This window comes from Solanum verrucosum, unplaced genomic scaffold (assembly GCF_900185275.1).
Source record: "Solanum verrucosum unplaced genomic scaffold, falcon-dt-bn FXZP01000284.1, whole genome shotgun sequence".
In the NCBI taxonomy this organism is placed as follows: Eukaryota; Viridiplantae; Streptophyta; class Magnoliopsida; order Solanales; family Solanaceae; genus Solanum; species Solanum verrucosum.
The window spans coordinates 1218388-1235368 of NW_026019936.1; the positions used below are offsets into that span (position 1 = coordinate 1218388).

The 16981-nt window shown below is 29.6% G+C and overlaps 4 protein-coding genes across 4 annotated transcripts in view; 3 read left to right on the plus strand and 1 right to left on the minus strand.

The window, feature by feature from the left end:
- The window catches only part of LOC125836196 (F-box protein SKIP22-like), a 218576-nt gene that overhangs the window by 168791 nt on the left and 32804 nt on the right, over nt 1-16981 (plus strand). The gene's annotated exons all lie outside the window — the stretch shown is intronic.
- Nucleotides 1559-2826, plus strand: LOC125836252 (E3 ubiquitin-protein ligase PUB23-like). The gene has a single exon (XM_049515429.1). The coding sequence runs from the start codon at nt 1594-1596 to the stop codon at nt 2824-2826; it is 1233 nt and encodes a 410-aa protein (XP_049371386.1). The 5' UTR covers nt 1559-1593.
- On the plus strand, nt 7513-8810 carry LOC125836274 (E3 ubiquitin-protein ligase PUB22-like). The gene has a single exon (XM_049515449.1). It carries the CDS (start codon nt 7549-7551, stop codon nt 8767-8769), a length of 1221 nt encoding a protein of 406 aa, XP_049371406.1. The 5' UTR covers nt 7513-7548; the 3' UTR covers nt 8770-8810.
- LOC125836284 (E3 ubiquitin-protein ligase PUB23-like) lies at nt 12889-14195 on the minus strand. Its single transcript, XM_049515461.1, has one exon. The coding sequence runs from the start codon at nt 14141-14143 to the stop codon at nt 12926-12928; it is 1218 nt and encodes a 405-aa protein (XP_049371418.1). The 5' UTR covers nt 14144-14195; the 3' UTR covers nt 12889-12925.

The following is a 16981-nucleotide window of genomic DNA, read 5'->3' on the forward strand; positions in this document are numbered from 1 at the left end:
AATAACATACCTAATGTAATCCCACAAGTGAGATCTGAAAAAGACAAGATAGAACATGATATACATAATTAGTCTATCTTTATGGGATAGAAAAAAATATTCTAATAGGATTCGAGACAAATTTGTAAGGGAATAAGACAACAAAATGATAAGATACAAATCAAATACAACAACCTATAATAATACACATCGAAATTCATTATTCAAGAAAAATATTATTTGTCAAACACTAAATTTTATATATATATATATATTAAATATAAGTGTATTTTTTCTCAATATTCTAAGAGAAAAATGCACACAGTATAAATTGACCCTTGTTAAATTCCTCAAGCTAACTATATAAAGACACATTTCTCTGTAACAAATCATTCTCTATAACGATGTTTTATTATAAATTAATTATTTTTATAATAACATTTTATTATAATTATAGAAATATGACACCGTTAAAAAAAAAGTTTGATTGCCACCCAAATGTATTGCCTAATGATCAATAAAGTAAGAAATAAAAATAACCTATTGAAAATTTCTTTGAAATTTTCAGTTTGAAATTTTCAGTACTCAAAAGAAAATTTCAATTAAAACCTGGTCTTAACTACCAACTGCAACATGAACTATAAATAACCTGTTGAAAATTTCATGCAAATTTTCACTACTCATAAATAAATAAATAATAATAATAATACGTAAGAAATAAATAAAAAGGCAAGAGAATTGGTAAAGGTCAAAATGGTGAAGAATTAGTAACTTTGTGCAAGTCTTTTATTTTTATTAAAATTCATTAAATATTTATAATTATATACTATTCTGTATTAACTTGAGACTATTGTACGAATTTATAAATTTCAAATTTTTAATCCACCTAATATAAATCGCACTTGATAAAGAAAATTAGACAATAACCAAAACCTTCCATCAGCATTAATTTTTATTAAAAATATATTTTACGTGATGTCTGCATTGGAGTCCCGATTAAATATGTATCATGCATTGCAGGTTCTATTTTGAAGGTGAGGCCCTCAATAGGATTTTTTTCATACACAACCCGAGACATCGAATTAATAATGGTGGGGAAGTTACACCATTGTACCACACCTAATATTAATTATATTTCAAATGATTTAACCTTAAAGTTTTCTATATACTCATCATAGATAACATTTTTTTATAATCACATCAATTAAATATATAATATATTTTACAATTTCATGTTTAATCAAATTAATAACGTGAATAAAAGATTAAAAGTAAGTTGTCCTGTCGGCAGTCTTTATTTACACTAATAAAACACGAGTTTATTATACATAAAATAAAACTAAATATATATTATTATTATTTTTATTTTATACTTTATAGATAGAAAAAGTCAAAATGTGTTCAATTTTTTTTTTCCTACTTATACATGTAACTTGGCCTATTTAATTTGCCGTGTTTAATTTTTGACTTTGAAAATCTCTTTCCAATATTCTCAACTTATATATATAACCACAAAAGCTTCAATTTCTTCATCTACTCAAAATAACAAAAAATATTCTCTTGTTCTTGATTTCTCCTTCTTTGATTAATCTTGAAATTTTCCAAAATATACAAATGGAAGAAATTCAAGTACCTCCTTATTTTATTTGTCCGATTTCTCTAGAGATGATGAAAGATCCTGTCACGATCTCAACTGGAATAACATATGATAGAGAGAACATCGAAAAATGGATATTCTCTGCGAAGAACAACACTTGTCCAGCTACGAAGCAGTCTCTTACATGCATAGAGTTGACCCCAAATGTCACTCTTCGGAGATTTATCCAATCGTGGTGTACTATCAATGCGTCCCATGGTATTGAAAGGTTCCCTACACCAAAACCTCCGGTTAGCAAACCACAAATAATAAAGCTCCTAAAAGAAGCAAAATCGCCTAAGATGCAAATGAAATCTCTCAAGAGACTCAGATCCATAGCTTCTGAGAATGATGCTAACAAACGTTGCATGGAATCCGCGGGGGCAATGGAGTTCTTAGCTTCTATTATTAATAATAATAATAATTCGAATGAAGTGTTTGAAGAAGAAGATGGTTTCATGAGTACTAAAGACGAAGCGCTTAGCATCCTCTATCAACTCAAATTATCTGAAAATGGATTGAGGTCACTCATCATGAGTGGAAATGGAGCATTCATTGAGTCATTGACACGTGTCATGCAACATGGGAGCTACGAGTCTAGGGCTTACGCGGTTATGTTAATGAAAGACATGTTCAAAGTATCCACACCAACTCTACTTTTGAGTTTGAAGCAAGAATTCTTCACACAAGTTGTTCAAGTCTTGAGGGATGAGATCTCTCAAAAGGCAATGAAAGCATCATTGCAAGTGCTAGTGAACGTGTGTCCATTTGGGAGGAACAGAGTGAAAGCAGCAGAAGCAGGAGCAATTAGGGTTTTGGTTGATCTTCTGCTCGATTCATCTGAGAAAAGGGTTTGTGAATTTATGCTAGTTTTGTTGGATCAAATTTGTCAGAGCGCAGAAGGGAGAGCCGAACTATTGAATCATCCAGGAGGATTAGCCATTGTCTCCAAGAAAATACTTAGGGTTTCTAAAGTAGGGAGTGAAAGGGCAATCAAGATTTTACATTCAATCTCAAAGTTTTCATCAACACCAAGTGTTGTTCAAGAGATGTTGAGTTTGGGTGTTGTGGCAAAGCTTTGTTTGGTGCTTCAAGTTGATTGTGGAAGTAAAGCTAAGGAAAGGGCTAGAGAAATTCTCAAATTTCATGTTAAGGCATGGAAGGATTCTTCTTGTATACCTAATAATTTACTATCTTCATATCCATTTTAGGAATTAGAATGAAAAAGAGCAAAAATTGCTTAGGTTGAAATAGTATACACAAGAAAGAAAATACAGTGTATTGATTTGTGTACATAATTTGTTTACTAAAAAAAATAAAATAGGAAAATTGAAATGTGGACAAAATTGTCCTTGAAATATAATTGTTCATATACATACATCTTCACCTGTCCTACTATTTAATTTTATGTAATATCTTTTCTACTTATTAAATAATATACATGAACACTTGTTCAAGTACTTAAATTCCTAACCAACCATGGATCTATATCTGTTAGACTTAGCTTATTTGACGCTCTTTCTTGTGGCCTACCATTAGAATAAATGATATTTAGTTTCAATTTATTTATCTGGTTTTAATTTTTGAATGTTGTAATTCTAAATTAATGATGTGTAGAATGTATTAAGATGACTTTTAATTTTGTCATCTTAAATATATCATGTGAAAAGTAAGAATTAAAGAGTTGCCGAAAAAAGAAAGTAAAATTATCTTTTAAACGAACTAAAAAGAAAAGTAATGGAGCAAGAACATTAGGGTAGGCGATATCGATGCATGGCGGAATTTAGTAAGTTGCCGGAAACTGTCACCACCTGCCCGAGCAAGAGTTGTGCTCACCTCGTAAACCCCAAAAATTAAAGGAAAATTGAACTCTATGAGATTGAATCTCATGTTTTTCCTTAGTAGCTCAGTGATAGAGTGGTCGGTTGTTAACAGATTGATTTTAGGTTCAAATCCTACTTGGGGAGATTCGATTGATTCCTAATTCTTTAATTCATAATTATATTTTAAATGTGTAGATTTCACTTGATGAAAGTTAAGGCATTGGATGTCAATTACACGTTCATCTAGAATTGTGTTGTGGTATAAAATCTCATCGTTGCTCATTATTTAAAGAAGAATTAACAAGTGCTTAAGATAATTAAAAAGAATCAGACCTACACGTGAAACAATCGCAATCATACTTCAACATAGAACTAGAGTTTGAGCAAAGCTTATGTTGAGCACATTCGTCATTACTTAGTCATATTATTACTCAATTGCGCCCACTTTAATCGTTTAAGCTTTTAAATGAGTTGATCGCACACTTTAATAGTAGTAAATTTGTGTTAGATACCTAGTAAAAGAGTAAGAAGAAGTATCAATATTTTGTTACACAAATAACATAAAAAAATATGATGCAATGAATAAACTCTCTCCATTTTAACCATCAGAGTCGTAGAACATTTAAACCCTAGAATGTTTCTCCCTTAAATAGGTTCATCACGACACAAATTTAAATTAATCAAGTCAATAATCCAATTTAAGACTAATATACATTGTCAAAATTCTAAAACTAGTGTCTCTCAGCAGCACACAATATTAGGAATTGAGTGTAATTAATTGGACTTTAATCTTAGCCACTTATTTTATGATAAAACTCAATTTTTTAGACTTTTGTATATGCATGTGAATTATTTGTCACATTTGTTTTTTGAAATTTAATCTACATAAACTATGATCAACATTTATTTTATCATATGAATATGGAAATAATTAAATCTTATAGTAATACTTTATTGTCTTATTATTAAATAATGCGATTCAATAGAATATAATCTAACTATTGTTGAAAAATGTATTTTTAATATCTCAAAAATATGATTATGTCTTTAAAATACTTTTAATTAACATTTATATATATATGGCCTTCATTATAATAAATTGACCGTTGGCAAAACTTTATAATTTCCTACCATTAATAGCATTGTTGACTATTTTCTAACGTTAATTTGCAATTAAACAGAACATATATTTGGATATTATTCTTATTCATTAATAATGATTTTTCTTAATTTGCTATAATAATATTTTTGCCGTTGAAGGTTTTGACTACTTTTATTGTATATATGAGATTTTCTTTATAAAAAGTTTTTTCCTTTTACAGTAAAGAAGATACAAAACATAAAAAAAACAAACTTCTTCTAGCTCCCTTTTTTTTGTTGGGTTATAATCTACTTTAATAAAAAAATTTGTCCGTTTCTGTGTTCCTAATTTTATATTAGAAGAGTTTATTGAATTATAGGGATACACTTAAATCAGGTAAAATATTCTTAAGGCCAGTGTTAATAGGTATGCCTCAATAGCTTCGAGAATTCCGTCGTTTTTCAATATTTTTCAATAACTATTAATTTCAATAATGCTTCAAGCTTCGAAAATATCTATGATTTTTCAATAACTATTAATTTCGATAATACTTCAAACTTCGAGAATTTCCATGATATTTCAACATTTTCTGATAATTATTAATTTTGATAATGCTTCAAACTTCGAGAATTTTCATGATTTTCCAATATTTTTCAACAACTATTAATTTCGATAATGCTTTGAAAATTTGTGGACATGAGTGCAACAAGTCCGTCAATTGAAAGAAGAAAGCATCAAGTGGTTAAGCTTTGAATATTGTAATAATTAATTGGACTTTAAAATTTAGCCACTTATTTCATGATCCATGAATTCTCCAAACGACTTTAGAAAAATAAATGTAAATTTGTGTGAACTTAGTTGACTTTTCTAATTTATTGAATTCATCATTAATTATATTGGATAATTTGACTTGGAAATTCAATAGTATATACTATGAGCTCATTTCAACTTGTACCATTTGTTTTGTGGCTATTTTAGAAAAGGATGGCTATCTGTCAAACTCAAGTGTTTGTTAGGATCAACTTGTAAGTTAATTACTTCTCCGTCTTAAATTATTTATTGTATTTTTTACGCACTTTTAAAAAAGATAATAACTATAAGAAATTTTAATTATTTTACTTTTATTATATATATCTTGTGATATAGTCTTTCTATTCATTGAATAAAACCCCATAATAAGTTTTATGTGATTATCTTTTTTTTTTAAAATACTATCATGAGTAAAATAAGAAAAAAATTAATTAATTTTATCTTGAACTTCTAAAATATTGAATAATTTGAGACAAATACTTTTGAAAATCAATAACAATAACATACCTAATGTAATCTCACAAGTGAGATCTGAAAAGAACACGATCGAATATGATATACGTAATTAGTCTATATATCTTTGTGGGATAGAAAAATTATTCTAATAGGATTTGAGATAAATTTGTATGGGAATAAGACAACAAAATGATAAGATACAAATCAAATACAATAACCTATAATACACGTCAAAATTCATCATTCAAAAAAAATAATGTTTGTGTATATATATATATATTAAATATAAGTGTATTTTTCTCAATATTCCGAGAGAAAAAATGCACACAATATTATTGACCCTTGTTAAATTCCTCAATCTAACTATGTAAAGACACATTTCTCTGTAACAAATGATGTTTTATTATAAATTAATTATTTTTTATAATAACATTTTATTATAATAATAGAAATAAGACACCGTTAAAAAAAAGGTTGATTGCCACCCAAATGTATCGCCTAATGATCAATAAGGTAATTAAGTTAAGCACTATGAGGTTTCATCAAATTCAAATTTCAGCAGAAATAAAGTATTAGGTGATTTCTTTCCATCAGTTGATGATAGAAGATAACATGTATTCTATAAAATTAATCGAGATGTGTGCAAGCTGACTTGAATACCACGATTATAATAAAATAAAAACAGTTTGACTTGAATGCTTCAATTAGTACCTATTCTTAACTGCCAACTAGTGCAACATGAAATAAAAATAACCTATTGGAAATTTCTTTGAAATTTTGAGTACTCAAAAGAAAATTTCAATTAAAACCTGGTCTTAACTACCAACTGCAACATGAACTATAAATAACCTGTTGAAAATTTCATGCAAATTTTCACTACTCAAAAATAAATAAATAATAATAATAATAATAATACGTAAGAAATAAATAAAAAGGCAAGAGAATTGGTAAAGGTCAAAATGGTGAAGAATTAGTAACTTTGTGCAAGTCTTTTATTTTTATTAAAATTCATTAAATATGTATAATTATATAGTTATGAACTAAGATACTATTGTGTATTAACTTGAAACTATTGTAGGAATCTATAAATTTCAAATTTTTAATCCACCTAATATAAATCGTACTTGATAAAGAAAATTAGACAATAACCAAAACCATCCATCAGCATTAATTTTATTTAAAATATATTTTATATATTTAAAATGATTTTTTTGGTTTTACATTCGGTGTGTGCCGTGTGGTGTGTGCATTGGGGCCCCGATTAAATATGTAGGTTCCATTTTGGGGGGTGGAGCTCTCAACAAGATTTTCTTCACATCCAAGGCTTGAACCCGAGATATCGAATTATAATCACATAAATTAAATATATAATATATTTTACAATTTCATGTTTAATCAAATTAATAACGTGAATAAAAGATTAAAAGTAAGTTGTCCTGTCGGCAATCTTTATTTACACTAATAAAACACGAGTTTATTATACATAAAATAAAACTAAATATATAGTATTATTATTATTTTTATTCTTATTAGATAGAAAAAGTCAAAATGTGTTCACTTTTTTTCCTACGTATACATGTAACTTGGCCTATTTAATTTGCCGTGTTTAATTTTGACTTTGAAAATCTCTTTCCAATATTCTCAACTTATATATATAACCACAAAAGCTTCAATTTCTTCATCTACTCAAAATAACAAAAAATATTCTCTTGTTCTTGATTTCTCCTTCTTTGATTAATCTTGAAATTTTCCAAAATATACAAATGGAAGAAATTCAAGTACCTCCTTATTTTATTTGTCCGATTTCTCTAGAGATGATGAAAGATCCTGTCACGATCTCAACTGGAATAACATATGATCGAGAAAACATCGAAAAATGGATATTCTCTGCGAAGAACAACACTTGTCCGGCTACGAAGCAGTCTCTTACATGCATAGAGTTGACCCCAAATGTCACTCTTCGGAGATTTATCCAATCGTGGTGTACTATCAATGCGTCCCATGGTATTGAAAGGTTCCCTACACCAAAACCTCCGGTTAGCAAACCACAAATAATAAAGCTCCTAAAAGAAGCAAAATCGCCTAAGATGCAAATGAAATCTCTCAAGAGACTCAGATCCATAGCTTCTGAGAATGATGCTAACAAACGTTGCATGGAATCCGCGGGGGCAATGGAGTTCTTAGCTTCTATTATTAATAATTCGAATGAAGTATTTGAAGAAGAGGGTTTCATGAGTATTAAAGACGAAGCGCTTAGCATCCTCTATCAACTCAAATTATCCGAACAAGGATTGAAGTCACTCATCATGAGTGGAAATGGAGAATTCATTGAGTCATTGACACGTGTCATGCAACATGGGAGCTATGAGTCTAGGGCTTACGCGGTTATGCTAATGAAAGACATGTTCGAAGTATCCACACCAACTCTACTTTTGAGTTTGAAGCTAGAATTCTTCACACAAGTTGTTCAAGTCTTGAGGGATGAGATCTCTCAAAAGGCTACAAAAGCATCATTGCAAGTGCTAGTGCACGCGTGTCCATTTGGGAGGAACAGAGTGAAAGCAGCAGAAGCAGGAGCAATTAGGGTTTTGGTTGATCTTCTGCTCGATTCATCTGAAAAAAGGGTTTGTGAATTGATGCTAATTTTGTTGGATCAACTTTGTCAGAGTGCAGAAGGGAGAGCTGAGCTGTTGAATCATCCTGGAGGGTTAGCCATTGTGTCCAAGAAAATACTTAGGATTTCTAAAGTAGGGAGTGAAAGGGCAATCAAGATTTTACATTCAATCTCAAAGTTTTCATCAACACCAAGTGTTGTTCAAGAGATGTTGAGTTTGGGTGTGGTGGCAAAGCTTTGTTTGGTGCTTCAAGTTGATTGTGGAAGCAAAGCTAAGGAAAGAGCTAGAGAAATTCTCAAATTTCATGCAAAGGCATGGAGGAATTCTCCTTGTGTACCTAATAATTTATTATCTTCATATCCATTTTAGAAATTAGGATAGAAAGGACAAACAATTGTTAGATAGAAATAATAATTGTTTTTTGTGTACATAATTTATTCTTTCCAGAAAATAGAAGGTAAAAAAAGGACAAGATTGTCCATATCCATATTCAACATTGTGATTCAATTAAAGTGTTTGAGAGTGTTCAAATAAAATATACTGGCAGATTTAAGAAACTATCGATATATGTTACTTAATTATTTGTAAATATAGAAATGTGTTGTTATAATATAATTAAAGTTTGCAGAAAGAGATAGAAGGTTAAAATATGAAATTATTCTAGTAATATATATTTAACGGAAAAATTACCTAATACACAACTTATTTTATCATATTCCCTTAAATTTGTCACCATTTAAGAAAATTACAAAAAATTCCTACTCTCTCCTATCGGTCGGATACATCACTTTATGCGATGTATCCGTCAGATACAACCCTTTACGCGATATATCGGTCGGATACATCACTTTACGCGATGTATCGGTCGGATACATTACTTTACGCGCTGTATCGGTCAGATACATCACTTTACGCGATCTATCAGTCGGATACATCACTTTACGCGATGTATCGGTCGGATACATCACTTTACGCGATGTATCGGTCGGATACATCACTTTACGCGATGTATCGATCGGATACATCACTTTACGCGATGTATCGATCGGATACATCCCTTGACGCGACATCGAGTGATGTATTCGAAACCGAGATGTAATGTATTGGGACGTTTTGAGATGTATCCAGATTCCACCAAATTTAAGAGATTTTTATGATTTAAAAAAGTGTATAAATAAAATATAATATGTTATTAACACTATATAATTTGTGAAAAAATTCATATTTTATTTCGAATTCTAACCGACCACCCATATACATTGTACTACCTGCATGGAAGGTAGGGTTCCATTATTTTTATATTATAATGTCTCTCATTTTCCTAGCAGCTAGCCATGACAGACTGGACCCTGCCTTACTAAAAGTTAGAAGTACTATTTATTTTATTTTTTAAGTAGTACATATTTTTTAATTATGGAATCGAAATTTAAACTTTATGTATTCTAAACCTTCAAGTAATACAGTTCTAACTTTAATATTTATATATATTTAATGAATTGCCTATCACTTATAAGTTTAAACAAAAATTATCATTTTTAACCTAATACATATTCAGACTCCTAGCTCTGAAGACAACTTTTACCAAGAAAAAAAAGCATATTTGCACAAATACAATGTTTAGATGAAAATTACTATATTCAATTAAATATGTGTTGAATTTCTAATTTCGCTTCTGATTTTTATGATATGAAGATACTAAGAAAAAAAGAGAATATTATTATTTATGTATTTATTTATTTATTTTATTTCATTTTTGGTTGTTATTTTCCAACTAGCAAAGAAAACTGGCATTGGCTGGATATCTTCCAATCAGTATAATAAAGAGACTGGACCTCAACACATTTAATTCAATTAATTAATGAGACAAAGTCTTCCCTTTTCCTTTATTAAATATAAATAATTATATAGCCGCAATTGTGGAATAGAATTCACAAGTCTCCTCTGGAAATATTTATTTTTTTAAAAAATAATTCATTATTTTGTAGAAAAAAATGTTTGTATTGACGCAAAAAAAAAATTTGTTTTTTTTTTGTTATTATACTTTTTTTTTTTTTTTTGTATTGTCCTCATTTGGATTGACTAGTTGATGGTGCTGAGCTTATTAATGTGTTTGAGTCGTGTGTCTACGTTGTATTTTTTTAATATAATTTACTATAAAGAAGAAGATTCCATCAAAACAGTTATTTATTTCAATTCAGAATTACTCATTGCTTTTCTCTCATTCATTGTTAGGAATATCTAATCTTATGTATCGGCCTATTCAATGTTTCTCACATAAATCATGGAGTATCTATAATAACAAAGTTCGAAAATTTATGTGACATATTCTGAAAGTGTAATTATAAATAAAAATAAAATAAAATTTCATAAAAACAATGTGATAAAGCGAAACACTCATGCTATGTATATTAGTAGCAAATATACACTACATTTTGTCATTCAAAACTCAAAATACATTTTTGAATTGCTTATAATACATCAAAAAACATCTTTTAGGAAAATAAAATTTAATTAGAACTTTAATAAGATCTCCCACTTGCCTTATGAATATAAGTCAAAGGCTATAACCTTTTTTGACTCCATATCGTCATCATCAAATACTATTCTTTATTACGTATTATTACGAATTGAACTAAGAGAAAGTGAAGTAATACTTCGTCAATTCTTGTGTGCTTATTCAAGGACTTCGCACATTACCATTTTTTTTTCTTATATCAATTGTAAGTGGATCATAAAATTGTGCAAATTTTAAATGTCTTTATTGATAATCAAGTAGGGTAGTCTTTATGCATTCTCTTCTAATCAAAGTAGTACATGTCAAGATGTATAAAGTTAACCATTAAAAAGATTTTTTATTATTTAAGCATGAAACTTTGTTCGTCACTAATTACTTCCAAAATAGCCAAAATGGTCTAAGTTTAGATGCGTACATAGTTTTTAATCCATCCAAGGGTTAAATTTATCAAATAATGATGGCTTTAATATATTTGATTAGAAAAGTCAAATAAGTTCATATACAAACATATATACATTAATTTTTCTAAAGTCAGCTGAAAAATATTTAGGATCATCAAATAATTGGCTAATAATTGAAGTCCAATAAATTGCATTCAAACTTTAACCATTTTTTTTTTCTCACTCACTCGATGTCCAGTATCTATATTAGAGTCCAACTAAATCTAAATTTGCGCCAAAAATTTCCACATTAGGGCAGTGACGTAACCACACGGTGGTCAAGGTGTCCAATTGGACACCCTTCGTCGGAAAAAAATACCGTATATACAAGTAAAATGATACACGAAATGATTAAATAATATATTTTAGACACCCTTAACACAACAAACTATTGTAGCCCAGTAGTTTCATCTCCTTGGAATGAGTAGTGCTCGTGTGTTTGAATCTCACTAGTTCTATTTTTTGAAAACAACTTTTATTGTGCTATTTCTGAACACCCTTTGTGAAATTCCTGGCTTCGCTACTAATTAGGGGTAATTCCTAACAAAAACGACTCAAACCCGAGACCTCTCCACCACAATCCTTCTTAGTAAACTTTAACCACTTGATGCTTTGTTCTTTCATTTCATGTACTTGTTGCACTCATGTCCACAGATTTTTAGAAACTATTTCAAAGCCTTATATATCAAATTTAATAGCTAAATTATACAATTTTATTGAATCATAATTCTTTTATGACAAGACAAAAAATCTTTATACGCATAAATAATAAACACTAAGTTTCATCACAAATTTTGACTTAGTTTTTTCTTTCTTTCTATTGTTACGATCATAACTACTATCTACATTTCAGAAAATTGTGTATCACAAATAAGAGCTAATAAAGTGTCCATTTTTTATATGTAAATATCAGTAACAATAAAATTTATGGCAAAAGAAAAATTCGCCGACTTTAAAAATCGTGAAATTTATAGTAAAGAAACTTATGTCAACTTTAAAAATAGCGATGATTCAAGTTTATATGATAGACCTTTATATTAAAAGTTGATTTTATTTTAATAAATTAAAAGAAATATATTCCGTCTTAAAACTAGATCTAATAGAGTTACAATCTTCATGATTAGATCGTACTCAAATTTTTTCTATATCATTAAAAAAAAGACAAAATAAATAAATAGAAAACATTATTATAGACCACAAGTAAGAGCGTCAAAAATGAGATGCCATAAGGAAGTCTAATAAATAATAGAAAATCAATTTCCATGTGAAGCTATGGATATTATAATATAGGTGGTTAGTTAGGAATTTAAATACGTGAATAAATATATTCATGTCAATTACCTACTTCTTTTAATAAATAAAAAACTTTAAAAAAAACTCTAAAGCACATAAAGTTGAAGATGGATATATTTATGAACAATTAAATTCATGGACAATTTTGTCCATTTTTTTCTATTTTTTTTAAAATATAATAAATCATGTACAAATAAATAATCCACTACTTCTGTTCTTTTTCTATTTCCACCTAAGCAATTTTTGTTCTTTTTCATCCAAATTCCTAAAATGGATATTAAGATAAAAAATTATTAGGTATACAAGGAGAATTCCTCCATGCCTTTGCATGAAATTTGAGAATTTCTCTAGCTCTTTCCTTGGCTTTACTTCCACAATCAACTTGAAGCACCAAACAAAGTTTTGCCACCACACCCAAACTCAACATCTCTTGAACAACATATGGTGTTGATGAAAACTTTGAGATTGAATGTAAGATCTTGATTGCCCTTTCACTCCCTACTTTAGAAACCCTAAGTGTTTTCTTGGACACAATGGCTAATCCTCCGGGATGATTCAATAGCTCAGCTCTCCCTTCTGCACTCTGACAAAGTTGATCCAACAAAATTAACATCAATTCACAAGTCCTTTTTTCAGATGAATCGAGCAGAAGATCAACCAAAACCCTAATTGCTCCTGCTTCTGCTGCTTTCACTCTGTTCCTACCAAATGGACACACGTGCACTAGCACTTGCAATGATGCTTTTGTAGCCTTTTGAGAGATCTCATCCCTCAAGACTTGAACAACTTGTGTGAAGAATTCTTGTTTCAAACTCAAAAGTAAAGTTGGTGTGGATACTTCGAACATGTCTTTCATTAGCATAACCGCGTAAGCCCTAGACTCATAGCTCCCATGTTGCATGACATGTGTCAATGACTCAATGAATTCACCATTTCCACTCATGATGAGTGACCTCAATCCATTTTCAGATAATTTGAGTTGATAGAGGATGCTAAGTGCTTCGTCTTTAGTACTCATGAAACCATCTTCTTCTTCAAACACTTCATTCGAATTATTATTATTAATAATAGAAGCTAAGAACTCCATTGCCCCCGCGGATTCCATGCAACGTTTGTTAGCATCATTCTCAGAAGCTATGGATCTGAGTCTCTTGAGAGAATTCATTTGCAATTTAGGCGATTTCGCTTCTTTTAGGAGCTTTATTATTTGTGGTTTGCTAACCGGAGGTTTTGGTGTAGGGAACCTTTCAATACCATGGGACGCGTTGATAGTACACCACGATTGGATAAATCTCCGAAGAGTGACATTTGGGGTCAACTCTATGCATGTAAGAGGCTGCTTCGTAGCCGGACAAGTGTTGTTCTTTGCAGAGAATATCCATTTTTCGATGTTTTCTCGATCATATGTTATTCCTGTGGAGATTGTGACAGGATCTTTCATCATCTCTAAAGAAATCGGACAAATAAAATAAGGAGGTACTTGAATTTCTTCCATTTGTATATTTTGGGAAATTTCAAGATTAATCAAAGAAGGAGATCAATCTTATAAGAAAGTTGCAAATATGACCAAAAAAAAAAATAAGAGGAATATTTTGAGTAGATAAAGTTTTGTTGAGATATTAGATGAGTAGTGAATTGGTTTGAAAAAATTAGAGGATTTGGTTGTGGTTATATATATGAGTCGGAGATTGAGATTTTTTCAGAGTCAACACGCAAATAGAAGAATAAGACTTTTCAAAGTGTATTTATTAATTATACTATTTAAATATTCCATCCGTTTATTTTTTACTCGTTCAGTTTAGACTTTATCTATCCTTGATTAAATAACATTTTAATTAATGTCTAGTCTTAAATTTTGAAAAATAAGTATTTTAATGGTAAGAGTAGAACATGATATGTTAACATGTAAAATATATTGTTTAGTTTAGTGAATAAGTAAAAAAATAATAAAAGGAGTATTTAAAAAGAATAATTGTTTAGCTCTTTAATAAATGCTCTCTCCGTTTTATATTTTTTAATCCTAGTTGAACTAATACGCGCCTTGAAAAAACTTTTAATCAACGTTGTAGCCATATAAACTAACTTGATTAATTATTTTTTGAAATTCTAAATTTATCAGTTGCTATTTTATGTAATAAATTTTACTAATTATTAAATAGATATATAAAATAAAATATTAACTTTTAATATAGCGATCAAGTAAAATAAAACTAAAGAAACATTACTAGCTTAAAAGGGGTAGTCTAATATGTGTATTTTCGGTGGCCTAAATGTGTGTACGTAAGAAAAAAAAAACAGCTCACTTTTGACTTTCTCTCTCTAGAAGTAATAAAAACACATGAATGTACCCTTTTTATTTATAATAACTCGTGTTTTATTTATTAGTGAGAGAAAGAAACAGTTGGCAACTATTAGATTACTCTGTTTTAATTTATGTGACTATTTTTTAAAAATAATTAGCTCAAATTAATTTAGAGTTATAGCTATATCTAGCAGTCACCTTGTATTTTTTAATTGATTCAACCTTTTAATTTATCTAGTTTAATATTGCTTGTAATATTTCGTCGCGTATTTGCTTACCTATTCAAGTTAATCTAAGCCTATGTATCAGTGGAATAAAGTTAAATAATACATATTTTACTAGTTTAAGAGTAAATTATTTTCATTCATGTGAGTTTTCAATATTATGAATCTTACCAAAGTTTGAATTTCAGATGCATGTATTTTACGCGTCCAGATACATGTATCTCAGATATATTAGGTTAAAATTAGGTGTAATTTGTTGCAGATACATTGTATGGATTTGCATACATCGTTTGACTCTCTCGCCTCTCTCCTATCTTGCTCCCTCTCTCCTATCTCACTTACATCTCTCCCTTTTTCGCTATCCTCTCTTCCTATGTATTTGTATTCCAGAATGTATTTGGGTATCCTAAATACATGTATCTATTGTGATTTGCATGTATCTGAGATACATAGATTATTTCGCTCGCCTCCCTCCTATCTCGCTCTCACCTCTCTCCCTATTTCAGTGTATCTGGTAGCAATTAAAAATACATGTATCAAAGTTTCTCTTATTTACACTACACTAGTCTCTGGTAAAATGGTCATAATGTTTTACTTTAAACATTAAATGATACAAAACTAGTGGCATTTGAAAGAAAACTCATTGACCTATAATTTCATATGTCATGGCTCACCTAATTCATTACGTATTAAAAGATATGGTAGTAAACATTGTTTGCCTTCAAGAGAGGCACACATTGATTGCATGTAGTTTTTTGACCAAAATTTTTTGTGGGTGTTTGTGATGATTTAATAAATTATGTGTGTTAGTTCGAATGGGTAATTATAGGTATTTATAAGTTCAAATGAGGTATGGACCATGAAATAGAGTTTTTCTATACCCGAAACTAACATCTAAAGCCAAAATTATGAACGTTCGAAGTTTCTCTTATTTACACTACACTAGTCTCTGGTAAAATGGTCATAATGCTTTACTTTAATCATGAACTGATACAAAATTGGTGGCATTTGAAAGAAAACTCATTGACCTACAATTTCATATGTCATGGGTCACCTAATTCATTACGTACTAAAAGATATGGTAGTAAACATTGTTTGCCTTCAAGAGAGGCACACAGTGATTGCATGTAGTTTTTTTATCAATTTTTTTTGTGGGTGTTTGTGATGATTTAATAAATTATGTGTGTTAGTTTGAATGGGTAATTATAGGTATTTATAAGTTCAAATGAGGTATGGACCATGAAATAGAGTTTTTCTATACCCGAAACTAACATCTAAAGCCAAAATTATGAACGTTCGAAGTTTCTCTTATTTACACTACACTAGTCTCTGGTAAAATGGTCATAATGCTTTACTTTAAACATTAAATGATACAAAATTGGTGGCATTTGAAAGAAAACTCATTGACCTACAATTTCATATGTCATGGCTCACCTTATTCATTACGTACTAAAAGATATGGTAGTAAACATTGTTTGCCTTCAAGAGAGGCACACATTGATTGCATGTAGTTTTTTTATCAATTTTTTTTGTGGGTGTTTGTGATGATTTAATAAATTATGTGTGTTAGTTTGAATGGGTAATTATAGGTATTTATAAGTTCAAATGAGGTATGGGTAAGTGATGATGTCGTGGAAGGAGTGCTGGAATTTTTCAATACGGGTAGACTACTTACAGGTATGAATAAAACCACAATAACATTGATTCCAAAGTGTAGTCATGCTGAATCGGTGGGAGATTTTAGACTAATATCGTGTTGTAATGTTATATACAAAACTATCTCCAAAACGACCAATGCTGTGAAATC

Coding starts and splice junctions, on each gene's coding strand:
- LOC125836252 (XM_049515429.1), top strand. CDS start 1,594: ATGGAAGAAATTCAAGTACCTCCTTATTTTATTTGTCCGATTTCTCTA.
- LOC125836274 (XM_049515449.1), top strand. CDS start 7,549: ATGGAAGAAATTCAAGTACCTCCTTATTTTATTTGTCCGATTTCTCTA.
- LOC125836284 (XM_049515461.1), bottom strand. CDS start 14,143: ATGGAAGAAATTCAAGTACCTCCTTATTTTATTTGTCCGATTTCTTTA.